The 20,479-nt window shown below is 30.6% G+C and overlaps 2 protein-coding genes and 1 long non-coding RNA gene across 3 annotated transcripts in view; 2 read left to right on the top strand and 1 right to left on the bottom strand.

Moving 5' to 3' along the window:
* LOC149880540 (uncharacterized) overlaps positions 1-20,479 on the top strand; it is a 186,998-nt gene that overhangs the window by 132,279 nt on the left and 34,240 nt on the right. The gene's annotated exons all lie outside the window — the stretch shown is intronic.
* Positions 4,119-5,321, top strand: LOC149880542 (uncharacterized). Its single transcript, XM_090070827.1, has 2 exons — positions 4,119-4,361; positions 4,654-5,321. The coding sequence occupies exons 1-2, from the start codon at positions 4,133-4,135 to the stop codon at positions 5,319-5,321; spliced, it is 897 nt and encodes a 298-aa protein (XP_089926953.1). The 5' UTR covers positions 4,119-4,132.
* Positions 13,448-16,327, bottom strand: LOC149880541 (uncharacterized). Its single transcript, XM_090070826.1, has 2 exons — positions 16,267-16,327; positions 13,448-16,094 (listed from the first exon to the last, which is right to left on the bottom strand). The coding sequence occupies exon 2, from the start codon at positions 16,071-16,073 to the stop codon at positions 14,814-14,816; it is 1,260 nt and encodes a 419-aa protein (XP_089926952.1). The 5' UTR covers positions 16,074-16,094; positions 16,267-16,327; the 3' UTR covers positions 13,448-14,813.

The following is a 20,479-nucleotide window of genomic DNA, read 5'->3' as shown; positions in this document are numbered from 1 at the left end:
AGAAAAAAAAGCTCAGCAATTGAAGCAACTCAAGAAGAACTAATCAATGAAGAGGATGAAGAAAATGAAGAAGCTGAATCTGATCCTAATGATAATAATGACAATGAAGAATGCTGGAATGAAGAAAATAATAGTTTTGTTGATGAGCGAACCCAGTTTAATGAGGACTATGGTTTTCTTATATCAAAGGTTCGAAAAACAGTCAAGATGTTTAGAAAATCACCACTTAAAAATGATATTCTTCAAAACATTTGTAAAGCTGATTTAGGAAAAGAGCTTAAGCTTATTCTGATATTAAAAGAAGATGGAATTCTCAAATCAGTTTAAATGATGATACTAATAATAACTTACGTTTTTTAAGATCATATCTGACGAAAATGGAGAAATAAAACCTTAATGAGTAGCAATATACTTTTTGTAACTCGTAAAAACTTATTTTTAAGAATTAATCGAAAATTAATCGATTAATCAATTAATTTAGCTAAAATTAATTGTTAACCGATTAATTAAAAATTCGATTAATTTACCCCCCTAATCACGGAAGCTGCGAGCCCACAAATTCCTAGAGATGATGATACCAATGCATAGTCGCGGATCAGGATGATCTTGCGCGGTGATGTTAAGTTTGCATCAGCACTGGAACTGAAACAATGGCTGTGTTGATCTGGCCAAGGCGCGTGGATACGGCTGACTGCCAATGTGTATGGCTGTCGTATTGGTCGTATGCTACCTTGAGATCGTCGCGGCGTTGAAACTTAGCATCCACAATGTTCAAGATGCGGTTCTGAACATTTATAACACAGCGGCTAGGTTTTTATGCTTAAAAAATCAAACAAAAAAAAGGTGGCGAGATTGACGCTTTCAGTTTTTTAAGGTGGTACTTTAAAAAATAAATAAAACTCATACATGAGTTTTATTTATTTTTTAAAGTACTCATTTATATTCATACTACTTTTAATAATTATTTTTATTCATATTGTGTTATCTTTGTATGTATTGTTTTATAATTTAAATTACTTAGGTTCATTAGTAAACGACAAACTATATTAGTTAACTAAAAAATAAAAAATGATTTATTTATTGATAATATAAATATATTATCAATAAATTCATCATTTTTCAGTGCTTGATGAGCACTTCACTGCCAATGATTGTTTCTGTTTTTTATTAAATCAGGGGGATAAATTTCTCAATCCCGAAATCCCGGGATTGAGAATGTCCGGGATTTTGCCATCCCTACTTGAAGCGTTAGTTTTTTGTTCAGTTTTTTAATCATCAAACTGATAATGAAACGAATTTTCTGTAGCTAAAAAACTTAGTTGTTGTGAATGGAATATTCTTTAAGAATCAAGAATTCATTTTATATAAACACCATTATTGTCAATAAAAAAGTTCTTCCACAAAAAAAGTGTTGGAGGTGCTAAACCATTTTAAAGAATATTTAAAAAGCTTCAATTTCTGTACCGGGAGGCTTGAGAAGACACAGTGAAAAAGGCAAATAAACTACCAATTTGTAAAAAAAAAAATCATAAATTGAAAAAGTTAAGTTTATGTTTTTTTACTTTTGCTGGTTAACAATAATTATCGTAAAATACTGTTTGAAAGAAATTTAATCATGGAATTTAATAACAAAACCATCTATCAATAATACAAAAGTTATGTATGTACAAGTGTTAAACCAATCGCCTTTCACGATGCGTTCGAAAGATTGACCAAGGAATGGGATGTTTAGTTTAATCATTGGTTTATTAAGAAACTGTACAATGTCTTGCTTCTTTAGACAGCAAGTAGTAATTGGTTAAGCGATCAACTTTCCAATGGATTAGGTTTGATAGATTCTGAGCCTTCTTTACTAGAAAATCAAAAGCTGGCGGATTTCAGGAGCCTCTTTGTGTCTATTTTTGACTTAACCCTAACGCATTATTTTTTCAGCTGAAAACTAATGCCACTTCTGTTGCTAGCTGAAACTAATTCCACTCGCTTATATAAAAAGTTGCTTAAATGAACATGTTCACTCAACCTTTCTGGTTCATCTTCATGCTTTGCAATTGTGCCTTGCAATATGAAATTGATTGCAGCTTATTCAATTCTTTATTTGAATCTTTTGCTGAAGTAGTATGCGCGAGAAGACTGTTTGTAGTTTCCAACTAAATATGTTGAATTGCACAAAGCTTTATGTATTAGCGAAAGTTCCAGTTTATAAATCAGCTGCTTTTAAAATATGCACTGAGGTCGTAAGTGGATAATGATAATAGAAACAAAGTTGCAAGCGGCCAAACTGTGGCCCATATCATTATTTGTACAGTAAACATAACAGCGCTTAACGTAGACCTCCGAAGCCTGATTTTTGGGCCAATATTGTGACTTGTGAGATGAAATCTCAGCACATGCCTGCGAAAGAGTAACATAACTTGTAACTTTATTACTAGTGTTGTGACCAAAACTAAAAATTGTAACTAACTTAACTAAAAAAACCGTAACTAAAAAGTTAGCCGATTAACTTTTTAGTCTAACTAAATTTAATTTAGTCGACTAACTTTTTAGTCTAACTAAATTTAGTCGACTAACTTTTTAGTCTAACTAAAATTAGTCGACTAACTTTTTAGTTTAACTAAATTCAGTCAGTTTTAGTTTAACTAAATTCAGTTACTTTTTAGCGTAACTAAAATTAGTCGACTAATTTTTAGTCGAACCAAATTTAGTCGACTAACTTTTTTGTCTAACTAAATTTAGTCGACTAAGTTTTTAATTTTCGAAAAATATATTGTTACTTTTACCCAAAAAATACTTTTTTAAAATCTTGTTATGTGTTAGTTGTGAAGTGGTTGGGGCGCCATTTTTTTAACACACACACACACACACACACACACACACATGTATATATATATATAAACACACACACACAAACACACACATGTGTGTGTGTATATATATATATATATATATATATATATATATATATATATATATATATATACATGTGTGTGTATAAAATATATAAAGTATATTTCTAATATGGTACATGTATTTGCATGTTATTTGTTTAAATTGGCAGTCCTATTGTATACTATTGTGTTATTTGCAGTTATTAAAATGGTTCGCAACTATATCAGAACTACAAGTAGAGGTGCCAATGGAAATTGGACAATGCAGAACATGACTCAAGCTATTGAAGCTTTCAATTCCAATCCTTGCAGCAGGAACCAAGCTGCTTTAAATTTTGGAGTTCCAGAAGCAACACTGAGGCGTTACCTTAAAAAATCTTCTGATCAATTTCCAATCAGCAATGGAAGGTTTCGTCCTATATTTTCAATGGAAATGGAAAAATTACTTGCAGAATATTTAATTGAGTTAAGCAAAAGATTTTTTGACCTCAGTACAGCTCAGAAAATTTGCATTTGAATTTGCAGAACTTAATAATGTTCAACATAATTTTAACAGGGAGTTAAAAATTGCTGGTCTTGACTGGTTAAGTGGATTTTTGAAACGCCACAACAATATTTCATTACGAACTCCTGAAATGACGTCTTTGGGTAGAATTCAAGGTTTTAACTCCCCACAGGTTGCAATACTTTTTGATTTACTTCGAGATCTCTTGAGAACACATAAACTTTTACCTTTAAGAATCTTCAATGCTGATGAAAGTGGGTTACCCTCTGTTCCAACAAAAATCCCAAAAGTATTTTCTGTCAAAGGCATTAAAAGAATGGGCAAAGTTGTTTCTGCTGAAAGAGGAAAAACCGTAACCATAGTTTGTAGCATGAATGCTGTTGGAATTTACATACCTCCAGCTTTTATTTTTCCACGAAAAAGCATGCAGCATGATTTTCTGGACAATTTTCCACTTGATTCAGTTGGCTTTGCACATAAGTCTGGTTGGATGACGCAGGAAATTTTTGTAGATTATTTAAAGCACTTCGCTTATCACACAAAACCAACTATTGCTGATCCTGTTTTGTTAATTGTGGATAACCATAACTCACACATAAGTTTTTCAGCCATTGAATACTGCAGAAAACATTCAATTGTAATGCTAACATTGCCACCACATGCCACCCATATGATGCAACCTCTGGATGTTACCTTCTTTTCACCATTCAAAACTTAGTACAGTCAAGCTTGTGATAACTGGATGGATAATCACCCAGGTAGACCAATTACTGAAGCACAGATTCCTGCACTTGTAAGACATGCATATGACCGATCAGCAACAACTGGCATTGCAAGAAAAGGATTTGAAGAAACTGGAATCTGGCCCTTCAATCCGCAGATTTTTTCTTTAACTGACTTTGCACCATCATTGACCAGTGGTAGCCCAATACCAAATAATCAGATTATATTAAATAATCAATCAGGAATAAGTATGTAAATTATATATTATTTAGACAGTTCAGTTTTTTACTTATTTCTTAAAACTAAAAGTTAAAAAATGTTTGTCTTTGTTTTTATTATCTACAAATCTTTACCTGACAATTTATAATTTAATAAGCTAATAACTTCAGCTTATCTATAATATTGGACAATTATCTATAATATTGGACAATTATGCTAAATAATAGAATATGAAATAACATAAAATTAACCTAAATAATTTTATGATGATTTTCATGACATTTGTTATGTAATTTTTTCTGTTATATTTTGTTCCAGTAGTTGAAGATCACCAGCAACAGTCAACATCAAAGGTGAAACTTAATGCAGTAACATCAGCATTGACCATATCATTTAACAACAAAAACTCTTTATCATTGCCAACTGTTAACACTGAACCAAAATGCATTCAATCGAATGCAGATGCAAGTGTTGATAGAACCCAAATAGAGTTAAATGATGTGCCTAAAACTGTATCACCTGAGAACATTCGACTTTATCCTATTGCTTGTAGGGTTACAAATAGTGCTAGCCGTAAACGAAAATTCAAGCGAGCAGAAGTGGCAACAAGTTCGCCTTTTAAAGCTGCAGTTCAATTGGCTGCACTCGAGAAACAAGAAAAATTGATGAAGCAAAAAATAAAGAAAGCTGTTAGAGAAAAGAAGGACCAGCTTAAAAAAACAGCAGCTGTAACTAATAATAGAAAGAAGAATGACAAAGCCAAAAAAAGAGCGAAAAAAAAATCCAAAATTCAAATTTTAAAAATAGTTGACAAAGCTGAAGAAATTTCATGTTGGTATTGTGAAACTATCTATGGTGATCCTAATGATCCATTGCTTAATGATGACTGGGATATGTGTAAATCCTGTGAACACTGGTGTCATTTAACTTGTGGGCAATATGTTGAACACAAATTTACTTGTATTGTATGTTACTCTTGTGTAGCTTAGCAATTATTACATTGTTTTATTGCGCATTAAAATATTTTGTTTGACATTTGCTTTATTTTGTTTGACATTTGCTTTATTTTGTTTGAAATTTGCTTTATTTTGTTGTGTTGGAATTTACTATGAACTGATTAACAGGTTTTTTTGCATAGCCCTATATAAATATATAACTTAATTTTTTTTTTAAATTACACCACTATTTATATTACTTATTTTATAAACTAGAATTTATGATACCGTGATATTTAAGACAGTAATGGTATCATGGAATTAACTTATTTTAAAATCGTCATCTTGCCCCGTATGCGGGGCAAGATGACAATTTGAGGTAACATTGGTTAATGAGTTTATTCCAAACTTTTTTCAATTTTTATAAGGTTTTTTTGATACATCAGTAGCGCATGATAATTTTTAATCACTTCTTGATAAAGTTTTACATATTGGAACACTTATTGACTAAGTTTTAAGTGCTTTTCAAAACGTTCGTCATCTTGCCCCATGTTCCCCTACTTGTTTTAAATTTCAATGAAAAGCGGTTCAGATCTGGGTTTTTTCAATTTCTAAATAAAGGGAATTATAAATTATAAAACACATGTGAAATCAATTTACAAAAAAAAATGGTGCCATGTTTTTGAAAGGTGTGTCATGTACAGAAGCATTTTCGGATTTCCTTTATATAATACCTGCAATGATTTTTTGAGGTAATAATACCTAATTTATTTCGTTCTACACTCATAAAAATGCAGTTTTTACAGTGACGACAATATGATTGCAATTGTTACGGAATTAATGTTTTTTATTATTTCTATATTGTGTAATTGAATATATATCTTGTTAAACTCTCAATTTTTTTTTTTTTTTTAAATTATAGTTAAAATGTTAATAACTAATTATGTTTTCGGTATAAAATATCAGCTGTTTTTGACGGAATTGTTCTGCTAACAAACCAATTTTTATTTAATTCAATAAAAGAAAACTTGGGTCAATACTAGGTACAAACAATTTTATTACCTTATTGTCACAAATTATATTAAGTATTTTAAATTTCTTAAAAACAATAAATTTTAATGAATGTCTTTAAGTTGGTTTATTTGTCATAATTCATAGTATGTGTAAAATCAAGACGACGATGTTTTCATTACAGCTATGTATTTCTCTCTCTCTTTCTCAGCTTTTACAATTTGTATAGGTTTTCCAAATTCATCGTGTACAATAACTTTTGTACAATGAATTACACGATGAACATGACGCACGCACAACGCTTCTTCTGGCGCGACACAATGATGCAATTTTTTTACGCTAATTACAACACGTTCATGTAATTTCTCAACACAACAAAACTTAAGGAATGTTTTAACTGACACCTCAAAGTAATGGTTTCCCGCTTTATTCTAGATAAACCGTTATTCTCAAAAATATCTTTAAACTTACTTTAAGAAATTGTATTTTAAACTATGTCGAACAATAATACGTTTTCTCCGATTGAATATGCTGCTCCAATATCTGATTTAAAGAAAAGATTGGATAAAAGAAAGACTATAGATGAACAAAACCCTGTAAATCATAACGATAGCGAAACAAGTTCAAGTTTTTCATCCGGTCAAACAGAAATTGAAGCTGATACTCAGTCCATTGAAGAAGCAGCCAAAACTACATACGAATATTACTCAATCGAGGAAGAAACATCAAAATGGATATGCAATCAATGTAATAATAACAGACCTAAAAATTTTTCATGTAAAACATCAGATTATACTAGATTACCATCTTGAACATGATCACGAAATAATAACGCGGAAAAAAAAAACGAACTACGAGTGTCTTGTCAAAAGTAATTAGCGATAAGATTGATAGAGCTCTTTTAATTTTCGTTATTGCCTGTTGTCTTCCATTTATGTTGGTAGAAAGTAATGCATTTAAAGAATTTGTTTGGTGTTTAAATCCAAAGTATAAAGTGCCTTGCCGAAAAAAGTTGAGATCTTTTTTAACTGATTTATATCGAGAAAAAGTTGAACTTTAAAAGTCAAAATTATTATCAATTAAAGTTTTATCTATAACTACTGACGGATGGACGTCCTGTCAAAACTATAGTTACATATCTGCAACTGCACGTTTCATTTCTGACAAAACAAATTTCATCAGTTTTTGTTTGGGCTTTGCATACATTAATGGCCGCCATGATGCAGATAATTTAAAAGAGGCTTTGCTAAAAATCGTAAAAAAATTTAAAATGGATGATAAAATAATGAGTGTAGTATCAGACACCGCCAGTAACGTACGCAACTGTCTAAATTCTTTAAAAGTTTGTTTAAACATTCAATCAATAAGATGGATGGGGCATGTTTTGCAATTAGTTGTTATAAATGTCATAGTTTTAGTTGAAGAAGGCGAAAAAGATTATTCGTCTAAATTCTTTTTCATTGCAAGAACATTAACTAAGTGCAGGAAAGTTGTTACATCTTTCAATCATTCTTCTCAACTTAATGATTTATTAGAAGAAAGTCAAATGCGACAAGGTGTCGAAAGAAATCACATACTTCATTTGATTCAAGATGTGAAAACTCGTTGACACTCTACGTTTCTCATGGCAGAGCGAATGCTTAAGCTTCACTCCTACGTAAAAGATTTCTTTAATTCGAAACAACAAAACAAAGATATGAGATAATATTTACTCGGTGAAGATGAAATTGTAAACTTAAAAAAGAAACAGTAAATGCTTTATTAAGCTTTCATCAAGTAAGCGTTTTACTATCTGGCGATAGGTATGCAACGTGTTCTTTAATTATTCCAAGTATTAATTACTTTGACAAGCAGCGAAATAAGATTAAAAGTAAAACTCCTCCTTTAATTGTAATATTAAAATCGCATTTGTTAGAATCTTTACAAACTTACAAGGATTCATAAGAATTAGAGAATAATTCCTTTTTGTGTGCCACTTTTTTGGATTCAAATTATAAAAGTTTTTAATTCTTTGAAAAGTACGAAAAAAAGAAATATTTAAAAAGCGTGAAAGAATTTTTGTCAGATTTTTATCTCGCAAAAAGAGTTGGTGAAATAATTCCAATTAAAAAGGTGACAATGGAATCAAAAAAATTTAGGTTGTCATTTGAGGATGAAGAAGATGATTCCGGAAGTGATAGTGACAAAAATGTAACCTTAGATTTAAAAAAAGAAATCAGTGAATATATAAAATTTTCAGTGCACGAACAAAATGTTTTAGAGTTTTGGCATCAAAATCAATGTCTTTCCAATATTGTATTGCATTTCAACGATGATTTTATGACACATGCTACCAGCGCACCAAATGAGCGCCATTTTTCTGACGCATTAAGCAATTTGTATGCGAAGCGAAACGGGATGACGGCTGAATGTTTTCAAATGTTGATGCTTTTGTATGAAAATTTGGAGTTTTTTAATTTAGTTTCAATTTAGTGCAACTTAATCTAAGTAATACGGAAGTAACTTGTTGTAATAATTATTTTTGAATTTATTTTATTGTTCTTAAATAAGAACTCTTAAATTTAGAACTTGAACTTGTCGTTGCGTCATTGTGTAATTCATTGTGCACAAAGAATATGTAGTTCGATGACTATATATCAGGGATGGCCAGACTTTTTGGCACGAGAGCCGCATTCAAATACTTACGTGAACCGAAGAGCCGCATTAAATAACTCGTTAAGAAAATTTTTCTGCATTCTTTTTTTAAAGATATTTTGCCTTACAAAAAAAATTAGAAACTGGTGGCAAGAAAGTGCTGTAAAATACTCCATAAAGTTAAACTTAAACTTTTATGAAAAGAAATTAATCTATCTAAAGAACTTTTTCTAAAAAACTTTTTTGTGTACAAACTTTATGTTTACAAATAGTTTTTATGTCTAAACTTAAAAAAATTTTTTTTTAAAGTCATAAACTTTACTTTAAATGTAAGCTTGTTTAGAATTTCAAATTATCTTGAGTGTTTCGATCAAGTTAAATAAAATTCTGATTCCCTTTTTACTCTCACACAAGAAAAACTGATTCCCTTTTTACTCTCACACAAGAAAAACTGATTCCCTTTTATTCTCACACAAGAAAAACTAGTTATAGAATTGTTTTAAGAAGCATATTCACGTCATAAGTTTTTAAAAAAGTAACAAAATTACAAACAGTTATGAATTTTCCAATCAGGCACTAAGATTCTGAACTTTACTGGTAAGTCTCTTAAAATCTGGCTTCAAGCTTGTAGTTGCTGTTCTAAGTAATTCTGACAAATGCTCAGTGGTTAGATTTGCACAATACTTTGATTTGACAAATTTCATAGTGGAAAATAAAGATTCACATGTGTATGTTGAACCAAAAATTGAAATAAATTTTACGCTTATCTTTTTCAGTAGAGGATACTTAACCTCAGGCACTATCTTCCAAAATTTCAATAAAGTTAGCGTTTTATGCAGCATCAGAAGATTTTGATCTTCTTTGAAACAGATCTGATAGTTCTGTTTCAAATTGAGATACTTCTTCTACTATGCTTGATGGAATTGGACAACCATCACCAATAATATCAATTAAAAAAGGATTTATTATAAATCCTAAAGATGATTTAAGTGCATGCAAATCTATAAACATTTTTTGAAAGTCTTCTAGTAAATTCTGTAATTTTTCCCTGTATGATTCAATCTTATGGTCATCATACTGAATTGAAGGATTAGAAATAATAATCTTCATTTGAGGAAAATGGTTAAAGGATTTTAAAGTAAGATCTCTCTGAAAAAGGGTAATTTTTTTTTGAAAACTAAAAATAGTCTGAGCAAGATCAGATCTAATATTTTCTTTTCCCTGAAGAGATAAATTCAGACTTTGTAAATGTTGCATTATATCAGTCAAAAACAAAAGATCTTGCAAAAAGTTCATATCATCAAGAATTTCAAGTCTTTTTCTTTTCAATCAAAAAAGATTTAATTGGTTCTAATATTTCTATGAACTTATGTAAAGCACACTACTTGAAAGCCACCGTACAGCACAGTAAAATGATAGGTCATTTGATTTGTCAGCAAGATCCAATTCATCAATAAAGTTTTTAAACTGTCTGTGATTTTTAGCATTTGATCGAATGTAATTTACAATTTCTGACACTGATTTTAGAACGATTGAAAAATTAAAATGTTTTGCTACTAAATGTTCTCGATGAATCAAACAATGAACTGGAATGAACTCTGGATACTTAGGATCACTTTTTAATAAACCAATAAGTCCAACATGTTTGCCAACCATTGCTGGTGCACCACCTGTAGCAACACTAACAAGTTTGTTGATAGGTGCTTTGGCTTTAAGTAGAACTGTTTCAAGAGCTTCCTTTACATCAACTCCACGAGTTGTATCTTTTAGCTCAACCAAATCTAGTAATTCTTCTTTCACAATTACATCTGATGTTACATACCTAACAAATACTGCCATTTGAGATTTATCGTGAACATCTGTTGATTCATCCAGAGCTAAACTAAATGCGTCACAGTTTTTTAAGTCATTCAACAGCTCCTGCTCAATATCAGCACTTATCTCAGATATTCTTCTTTTAATTGAATGTCGAGAAATAGGAATCTGTGAAATTAACCTTTGGGTTTAGCTATTTTTAGGATCTAAAACTAAGAGGACATCTGAAACATTTTGCTTTACAAATTCTCCATCAGAGTAAGAATGTTTTACTCTTGCAATGTTCCATGCTATAACAAAACTTGCTTCTGTAGAAATAGTTGATTCTTTACTGAAAGATGAAGCATTCATTTGATTGTTTATTATTGTTTTGAGTAATTCAATTTTATTTTTCCTGTAATCTGAATTTAATAGATATTCCTTGGAAAAATTTATATGTTTAGTTTCATAGTGGCGTTTAATATTCCCTGACTTGTTGTGAGCAAGTTCTTTATTACAAATTAAACATATCGGTTTATTTTCTTTTTCAATAAATGCAAATTTTTCTGTCCAATCTTCATTAAATATTCTTTTCTCGTCATCAATTTTTCTTTTCTTACGGTTGTAGCGAAGTGGATTATTGTTAATATTTACTTTGTCCATTTCAAAAAAAAAAGTTTTGCGATTAAGTAAAGTTAATACGAAAAGAGTCGAAATGAAATTCCAAGAGCCGCATGCGGCTCGCGAGCCACGTTTTGGCCATCCCTGCTATATATGCTATATAACGATGGTTCACTGTGCACAATGAATTTAAAAACGATATATAAATTGTAAAAGCTCATGATGCAGTCAGTTGAAATATATAACGGACACAGAATATAGTCGTCTTGATATTACAGAACTGTTTTGTTTTAAAAACAATCTAATAAGATTGCAGCATGTTTAAAAAATGATTTTATAAGCTTGTTGCTCTCATGTTTGGGGCGGGGGGGACCCCAGAAACTTGAGGGCTTTTATGTTTCCAGGCCCCAATCATCGCAATTTTTTGCAAAGTATCATCTGATTTTCAACTTTTTTTAGAAAAACCAATTGCTTAATTAGACTATAAAACTAAGTGCAAAATATGAACGTTGCAAGTCTTTCCGACTCTATGTTATTTAAATTTATATTTTTTTACATTTGTGAATGCGTTTTACATTTTAATGTATTAGTTATGACCCACCCAGGTTTATACTTCATAATGAATTAATTCATTAACCTTACCTTTTCTTTATAGTTCTACAAAAAATGGCGTCTCAAATGCGGTTTATTTAAGTTGATGTTTCAAACTTACTTTTTAAATAATATAGATTCTAGTTGACTTTAGATCTTACTTTTCACGCTAAAACTCTTATTTTCTTATAAACTGTCTACTCCAGCTTGAAGCAATTTAATGACAAAAATTGCTGCTGCCTAGTATACAGCCATAATTAATATAATTAAATGAATTTAAATACGACTAAAAAATAAATTTTTGACACCAAAAAAAACAAAACATTATTTTGGGAAAAATAAATGGTATCTTAGTTTTTTTTTAACAAAAAGTGAAAATGTACTTTAAAACGATAGATTATATTATGCATTTTGTAAGTAATTAAAAAGTGATAAGAAATTTTCTGGTTTGATAAAGCGACTGCAGCCATTTAATAGAATGTTTATCTTATTCTACAGTTATTAAAAACGATTTTAATTGCGGAGGTTGCATTTTTAAATGCGGACGATTAGCTTCTCAGTAAATGTTATTACACGTTTCGCATTTTAAAAACTCTATCAATACGTTTAACATTTAGTATGCATTTTATAATGAATAAATTGCCGAAGCTTAAATGTACTTAAATTGTAACAAACATAACCTAAATACGCCAACCAATTGAAGCGCAATTGCATACTCATTTGTCCGTACGTTGAAAAAATGAGAAACTGACAAAGTTTTAATTATGAATGTAATGATAGTGTTGCATATGTAAGCTTTCACATTAAATGACAAGTTTGTTGAGAAAAATGATGGAAGTTTGCGTTAATAAGTTGGTACTTCTTATCGCTGATATGAAATTGAATATTTAGAGACTAAGTATATTCGCTAGTACCCAGGGCCGGGGGGGGGGGGGCGAGGTGGTAAGTTGAAAACTGCCGTAAGAATATTTGCCGATTAAAAATTATACTTGCTGAGTAAAAAAATATATATCCACTTGATGATAAATCCACTTGACGAACGCTCACTTACGGAAGAAAACTTGTCGTCAATAAAACAAGATTGAAATGTTCTGTTTAATAAATCCGTTCAATGAACTAAGTAATTAAATGCTCATTACTCATAAGTGTCAATTATCGCGCATGCAAATTTTTATGAAGATTTAACTGATATTTTCTTTTAACTGAGTCCTTTCGGTAGGTTCCGAAAATCTTCTTTCGAAATGAATCGATTAGCAAGTTTCTTTTCGTTTGTCATTCTTGCGAAAATGAGTCAATTTCTCATAAGACGGTTTTGTCGCAACTAATGTTGCATGAAAATAAAGTTTGGACTATCTATAAAATTTTAACAAGTATGGTAAATTTTATCATTAGGGATGTACAAAATAGATTTGGTTTTGCACGAATCTGCTTTTTAAATGTTTTTGGATATCATAAAGTAATGAGGCCCAATAATTTTTTCCACTCCGTTACCGTAACATAAATGTAACTACATCTGTGAATTATTATTATTTTTGTAACAAATTCTATTTTTGTAATGAAATATACTGGGTACTATAACTACAGCCTACATGTTAAGTATATTAGCCAAATTTAATGACATAAAAAATTTAATTTATGAGACAATGTCTGCTCCGTTACTGACATTTGCTAATTATTTATTATTTAAAAGCAAAACAGTGTAAGTTACATTTTAAATTAAAGGGAAAATCTTAGTATACAAATAAATTCAGTACATTGTCTTTTTAAAAAAGGTAAAGCGTCTTTAAAAAAAGAAACTAACTCGACAAAAATCTTTTTCGGATTTAAATTGTACAAATACTGTCTGCTCCGTTACTGGATCATTACCATACATCATTAATGTGAAGAAAGTCGTGGTCGCTCACAACATCATTTGCTTCAATCAACAAGATATTCAAATTTTCATCGAAATTAACCAGATCAATGATATTGTTGCTTAAATGTTGAAATTGGTAATCATTGACATCCATTGCATTGGCCGAAATAATGCTTTCATCACTGTTAAAATTCTGCAATATTAAAAAGATATTCACGGAAGTACTTAAAATAAATTTAATCATTTTAGAAGCAAATAAATTAGCAAAATATTAAAATACACAAATATTTTTTTACCGTGCTAGTGTTTTTGGAAAACATATATCGTTTTAAATTGTAGCATGTGCAAACTGTAGCCCTCTTACAGAAGCAACTTAAATCTCGATACAAAACATTAAATTTTCTGTCTGTGTGCAGCTGATGCAATTTCATAGTGCCTGTAATAGCCTTTAATGTTTTGGAACATTTTGAGTCAAAAGAAAAAATTTTGGATCCCTCAATATAGTAAAACTTTATTAATGAATGTCCATTGTTAAGAAAATTATATAAACTTTCTGCATCTGGAAGGTCACAACCCATATTAAGCAATTGATCTGCCTGACGTTTCACAGATCCTCCTATCGCATCTGGTGCTCCCTTGCCATGCCCACTTTCAAAAAAATTCCAACTGGCTAAATTAAATTTTAATTCGTATATCAATGAAGAGAATAAGAAGAAGTTTTGCTTATTCCTATATTGTGTGGTTGGTCCATCAGAAAAAAAATGAAGATCTGTAATTTGTGGGTTATCTATCTTGAGTTCAATTAGCACGGGTTCCAGATGTGCCCATATAGAAGGAGGATCGTGCCTCAAAGAGTCGGATATAGTTGTAAATGACTGATGTCCATCCATTTTATAAATTACTCCTGTATGCAATGTAGCTTGTTTGTTACTTGCTCCAAAATGTGAAGATTGAATTGCAGCAAATTTCTTGCACACATAGTTCTCAGAAAAATCTATATGTATAACAGCTTCGTTCACATTTACTGTTTCTTTTAATTGTTAGTACATTCTGAACTGGTGTCTTATTATAAAAACATGCTTGCATAGCTCGTTTCGAATTGATTCACAGAATTTTAATTTAAGATCTTTAAGTGTTCCACGCTTCACACTTTTCCTGATAACATTTGTTGTTTTCTTTTCTCCCATCTTTTCATATTCCTGTTTTTCTTTTTCCCACTGGAACCAAACTATAATACTTTCATCTTTTATCAATCCTTTTGCTTGAAATTGAACACGAGACTTAAAACAAATGTTACATTCTCTGAACATGCATTCTCTTCTATCAGTATTACAACAAACTTGTTTCACTACTTCTTCAATATTTTTTTCTTTCAAAACACGCAGGTTAACAAGTTTATCACAAAGTAATTGTATGTTCTCGTGTTTTTTGCACAGACATGTATCTCTATCTTTAGCCGACGGTTTGCGGACAAAAAATGGGCGATAACGAGTAAACGTTGTATATGAAATGTTGTTTTTCGTATATTCCGCGCTAAATTTTTCATAAAGGTTTATTAATGAATCGAGTAGGAGTCGCTTTTGTTTTTTATCTTTATTTTTTGTTACAGTCTGTTTCTTTCCAGTTGTTATTCTAGAATTGTCATCACGTGTAAGAAACTCTCTGATCAAATCCTGTGTTTCAGCATCAAGCGATGCATTACCACGATGGCATTCGCTGTTTGGAGTTGTACTTTTTGATGAAAAAGAAGAGTTTGGGGTTTTATTACCTGCTAATAAATTTGACATCCTGCTTGTTTCATTTGTAATAAAACCGTTTTCTTCAGAAGAAGTAGATGATCTATCAGTGGTTGTAGGTGAATTTGCTTGTAAACCAGGCAGGAAACTTTTAAGCCTTAACCAACGTTTTTTGTATTTTTGGGCTGAACAATTAGCCGTTTCCAACTCGTCCGTTAATGTTTGTATTTTTCTATAAGCCTTTGTTTTTCGGTAAGCAACCTTTGCTCTACCTCTTTGTTTGCGTTCGTTATTCCTACTCAACTCGCGTTCCGGTGACTCTGATAACGATGTTTCAATCTTTCTTTTTGCAGCTCTAAATTTTGCTTTCTGGACGCGCCAACAACGACGAACAATTCGTTTTTTTCTTTCTGATAATTCTGATATCACTTTAACCTTCTTCTGCTCACGCCGCATATGCCAACGTTTGCGTTCTTTTTCACGAAATATGTCTGCATTTTTTTCTAATTGTCTGTCCCGAAACGCTTTCTGAATTTCAGCACGAGATTTCTTTGAAGTTTTCATGTTATATGCCTAGTTGTATTTCTTTTGAAAAAATAGTATAATAACTGTAATTGTTAATACACCAAAAGTTTATTTATTTATTATTATTAAAATATATTTCAAAATTTACATTTATTTTAAAAGCCAAACGTATTAGATTCAAATGTAAATAAAAACCAAACAATAAATGAAATCCTAATACTAAAATACTTACAAATTACTCTTACAATAACTTGAAAGTAAAAGAACGCAGCGTATATATGGTAATTATATTTAACGCTGCAAGGTAATCATATTTTATCGCTGCAGTAAGTCCCTAATGGTTGACGTGTTTATTTTATGCAGAAAATAGCTTAGTTTAAAGCTTTTGATTTTTTTTATATTCGTGATGTCAGCTCCGTTATGTTGTTGTCAACTCCGTTATTAAGAGGAGGTCACGGAGTTGACAGTAACGGAGTAGACATAATTATACATAATCAATAATATCTCATTATTACTCATTGGAAAACATCTTTAAAATCTTTTATTGCCATATTGTCCAAAAGATTTAAAGAGTACTAAAACACGCCATATAAAAATTTGTAATTTTACGGAATAAAAAAGCGTAACGGAATAGACTTCGAATAAGAATATCATTTTTAAAATAAGGTAATTAGGCTCTCATTTTTATATAAATAATGCTTGCAGCACGATATAACTTTAAATGTTAATAAATTCCATAGAACTGGACTTTTTTTCATTATTTTAATTAGTAAATAAGTAAAAACTACAAACCTGTGACTATTTTAGAATGTAATAACGGAGTGGACAAAAAATGTGGGGACAGCAAGTTTTTGACTAGAGCTACAACAGGATAAGGTGTAAATTAATACATGTATTAAAATACCATATATTAGCATGTCTAAAGCACCAAATTAAGTCCCCGATTAGCCTTAATACAAAAGAAAAAAAATTATTGAGTATAACAATATAGTCCTAGATGCAGGACATCTACGGAGTGGACATTTTTGATTAACAATTGTGCACACAAAACTTTAAATTTTAGTTGGAAATATCCGATAAAAAGCTAGTTTATATTAACGATAAGTATTACTACCCACGGTGCTGTTTTTTATGTTACTTGTACAAGAATTGCGTTTTTATAGCTGTAGGACAAAATTTCAGTAACGGAGTTGACGGAATGAGAAAATGACTCAAATATTATTTTTCGTATATAGCTTTACCAGCGGCGTGGGCAGGATTTTTTAATGTTTCAGATATGACACTTTTAGGCATTGTGCGAACTCCAAATATATCCCAAATATGTATAAAAATACCCCAAACAAGTTCGCTTTCCCAACCCAGAATTAGACGTTCAATAAAACTCCGGAATGTTAATTAAACGTCTAAAGGGTACCTTTTTTAGATTCCGTGCCCATTGGGTGTTCATAAACAGTTGCAACAACCGCATTTGTAGTTGTTTCAGAGCTGGGAAAAAATTCTAATAATCAAATTTGATTTAATACGTTACGAATTTGATTTGACTTGCCCATATGAACCATAGTTGGGACATTCAACCGCCACAATAATGTGCCATCGTGTGTGAAAAATTCATGGTATAGGCTATTCAGTTTTTAGTATTAAATCTTGTTTTAATCGACTTGTTTTAGTTAGACTAAAAAGTTAGTCGACTAATTTTAGTTACGCTAAAAAGTTAGTTGACTAAATTTAGTTAGACTAAAAGATTAGTCGACTAGTTTTAGTAAGACTAAAAGATTAGTAGACTAGTTTTAGTTAGATTAAAAAGTTAGTTGAGGAATTTTAGTAAGACTAAAAGATAAGTCGACTAATTTTAGCGAGAAAATAAAAAGTTAGTCGACTAATTTTAGTTAGACTAAAACTAACCTTAACTCCCATCCCTATTTATTACTAATCTATAAGATTACCATTACCTTATTTTGTGGGCCAGATACCACTACCCAGTTAACCATCCCAACTGGGTCCCAGCTGGGATTGACTGGGATTACTGGGATTGAGTTCCGGCTGGGATTTGTTCTGGGTAGGGTTAGGACTATTGTAATTGTAGTAAAAACAATAACAGTAACAATAATTATTGTTATTGTATTAACTTAATTTAGAAACAATAACAATACTTGTGATTTACAACTATTGTAATTCTGTAATACAATAACAATAAATATTGTATTGCAATTCATTTTTATAAAACAATAACAGTATCTGAAAAAAAAATGTATTGTAATGACCCACTACAATAACAATAAATATTGTATTGTAATTCGTCTTGTAATACAATAACAATATAGTTATTGTAATAAAAAAAATTATTTTACTGTCAAAATTTAATAAATGTTTTAATAGTCCAGTTGCCGACTATATACCCTTTTACCCTTGAAATAGAGTACAACTAATATCTATTTTACTGAAAAATAATGGGAGGGGGAAGGGGAGCCAGAATGGTAAATTGGGCAACTTTAGATATTGAAAATCAAAGTTAATGGGATCAAAAAAAAAGAAAACCACCATTTTTCTGCAAACGAAAGGGATTCGGAAGACCTAAGACAGCGATTCAACATAAAATTTGGTACGGATTAATTATCAAAAGAACATTTGCGAACGTATGCCTCACATAATAGTACCAATAAAATACAACAATGAGCGGAAACTAAAAACATTATTGCTACGAAATTATCCTGAATAAGCAAATTAAAATTCGGGAAATTTCTAATAAAACTATTTATAAGTAAAGTCCTGTATTGTAAAAAGAATATACCAAAACTTCTATAGAATTTTATTAATTATATTAGTTGTAATTTATATAATATATTATTAAATAAAATCTTAAATATTTTGTGGTTCATTCTCGGGTACAACCGATTTTACCCGATCCAAAAAATATTTTATGTTGAATCGCTATCTACTTAGTATTTACACAATAAACGTTTAATTAACTAAAATTTTAAACTTTGATAAGTCTAAAATTATATTTTAACTTTAATTTTAGACAGCCTAATTCTTTCCAGCCGACTTGTACAAATAAGGTTTTTTATTGTTTTATAGTCATAGTTTTTTATTACGTAATAAATAATTCTTCCGCGGAAGAATTGACACGGAATTCAGTGTCTACTAGACACTTTAATATTGTCTAGACACTGTCTAGACAATATAAAGTGTATCAATATAAAAGCGTGACGAGTTAAACTTTCTGAGTTGCCTAAGTCAAAAGAAAATTTCAATTTTTGAAAGATTCATAATCAAATGCAGTAAAAAGATACGTTTTATGAGTCTTTTTTTTTTAGTTTGTGAAAGAAATGTTTCTTCACAGTGTTAAGCCTGAAGTCTTAAATTTCAAAAGCGCAAATTTTAAGAGAGTACTTAAAGTTTTTTTTCACAAAAATTGTGTGGCTCAATTTTTTTCTCAAAAAAGCAGTGTCACACAATTTTTGCAACTACACACTCTAAGTTTGTAAACATAAAAATGTAAAAAACCAGCAAAAAAATGTTTACAATTTAAATTTATTTTCACTCTTTTAGATTTTGCATATAGTATCAGACTCATTTTTAAGATCAAAAGTTGAACCACAAAATGGCAGGTATAGTTTTTTGTTTATTTTTTTCTCTTTTTTTGAATTAATATGATTTATAACCCAGAGTAATTTTTTTAAATAGGCTCCAAGCAGTAATTAAAATTGTTTTGTTCAACTTTAAGTTATATTACAAGATTGTAAAATGGGGATCCTAAACTAAACTAAGTAATACTAGCTATAAAGTTGGTATTATTACTTTTTGAGCTTGTAAATGATTTCTTTTCAATTTGCAGAAACTAGACTCCCACCTGGTCGCAAAAGGCAAAAACTCTGGTGGAATAACTTTGAAGATGTTGAACCGACTTCAAAAAATGTTTCACAAGTCAAATGCAAGCTGTGTCCAGATGTCGTCTCTAACAGAATCGCTAGACCAAATGCTTCTGCAACTGGCATGAAGTCACACCTCAAGCGCAAACACAAAACTGTGTATAATGAAGTTTTGCGGCAGGAGGAAGAAATAAAGTCTCAACAAGCCACTTCTGGGGAAAAACTTGAGTTCTTGGCATCAATAGGAGGTAATCATTTTTTAATACTTAATGATTCTGAAAACTGGCAAAACTGCTTTTAGGAGTTGAAGTTCTTGTGATAACAGCAATTAAAAATATATCTAGGAACTGGAGCTGGTAGTTACTTTCAACAACGCGGGAAATTCAGAAAGCCAACACATTTTCTAAAGCTGAAGTCGCAAGATCCTATGCAATTAAGATTTGACTATGAAGTGTGTCTAGGCCTTGCAAACTCCAATGTTTCATTTCACTTTATGGAACTCCCATCGATTCAACAAATGTTTCAAGCAATTTGTCCACAGGTGTATTAGAGTTCTGTTCCAATATTTATGCTAAC

This window comes from Hydra viridissima, unplaced genomic scaffold (genome assembly GCF_058129835.1).
Source record: "Hydra viridissima isolate aposymbiotic clone 2 unplaced genomic scaffold, HvirCarnegie_v1 scaffold_13, whole genome shotgun sequence".
NCBI classification, from domain to species: Eukaryota; Metazoa; Cnidaria; class Hydrozoa; order Anthoathecata; family Hydridae; genus Hydra; species Hydra viridissima.
This window is presented reverse-complemented; position numbering and strand designations above follow the sequence as displayed.

Excerpts from the sequence above, each read along its gene's own strand:
- LOC149880542 (XM_090070827.1), top strand. The coding sequence starts at position 4,133 with ATGGATAATCACCCAGGTAGACCAATTACTGAAGCACAGATTCCTGCA. Across the intron at positions 4,362-4,653 it reads AAATAATCAATCAGGAATAA|TTGAAGATCACCAGCAACAG; the intron begins GTATGTAAATTA and ends TTGTTCCAGTAG.
- LOC149880541 (XM_090070826.1), bottom strand. The coding sequence starts at position 16,073 with ATGAAAACTTCAAAGAAATCTCGTGCTGAAATTCAGAAAGCGTTTCGG.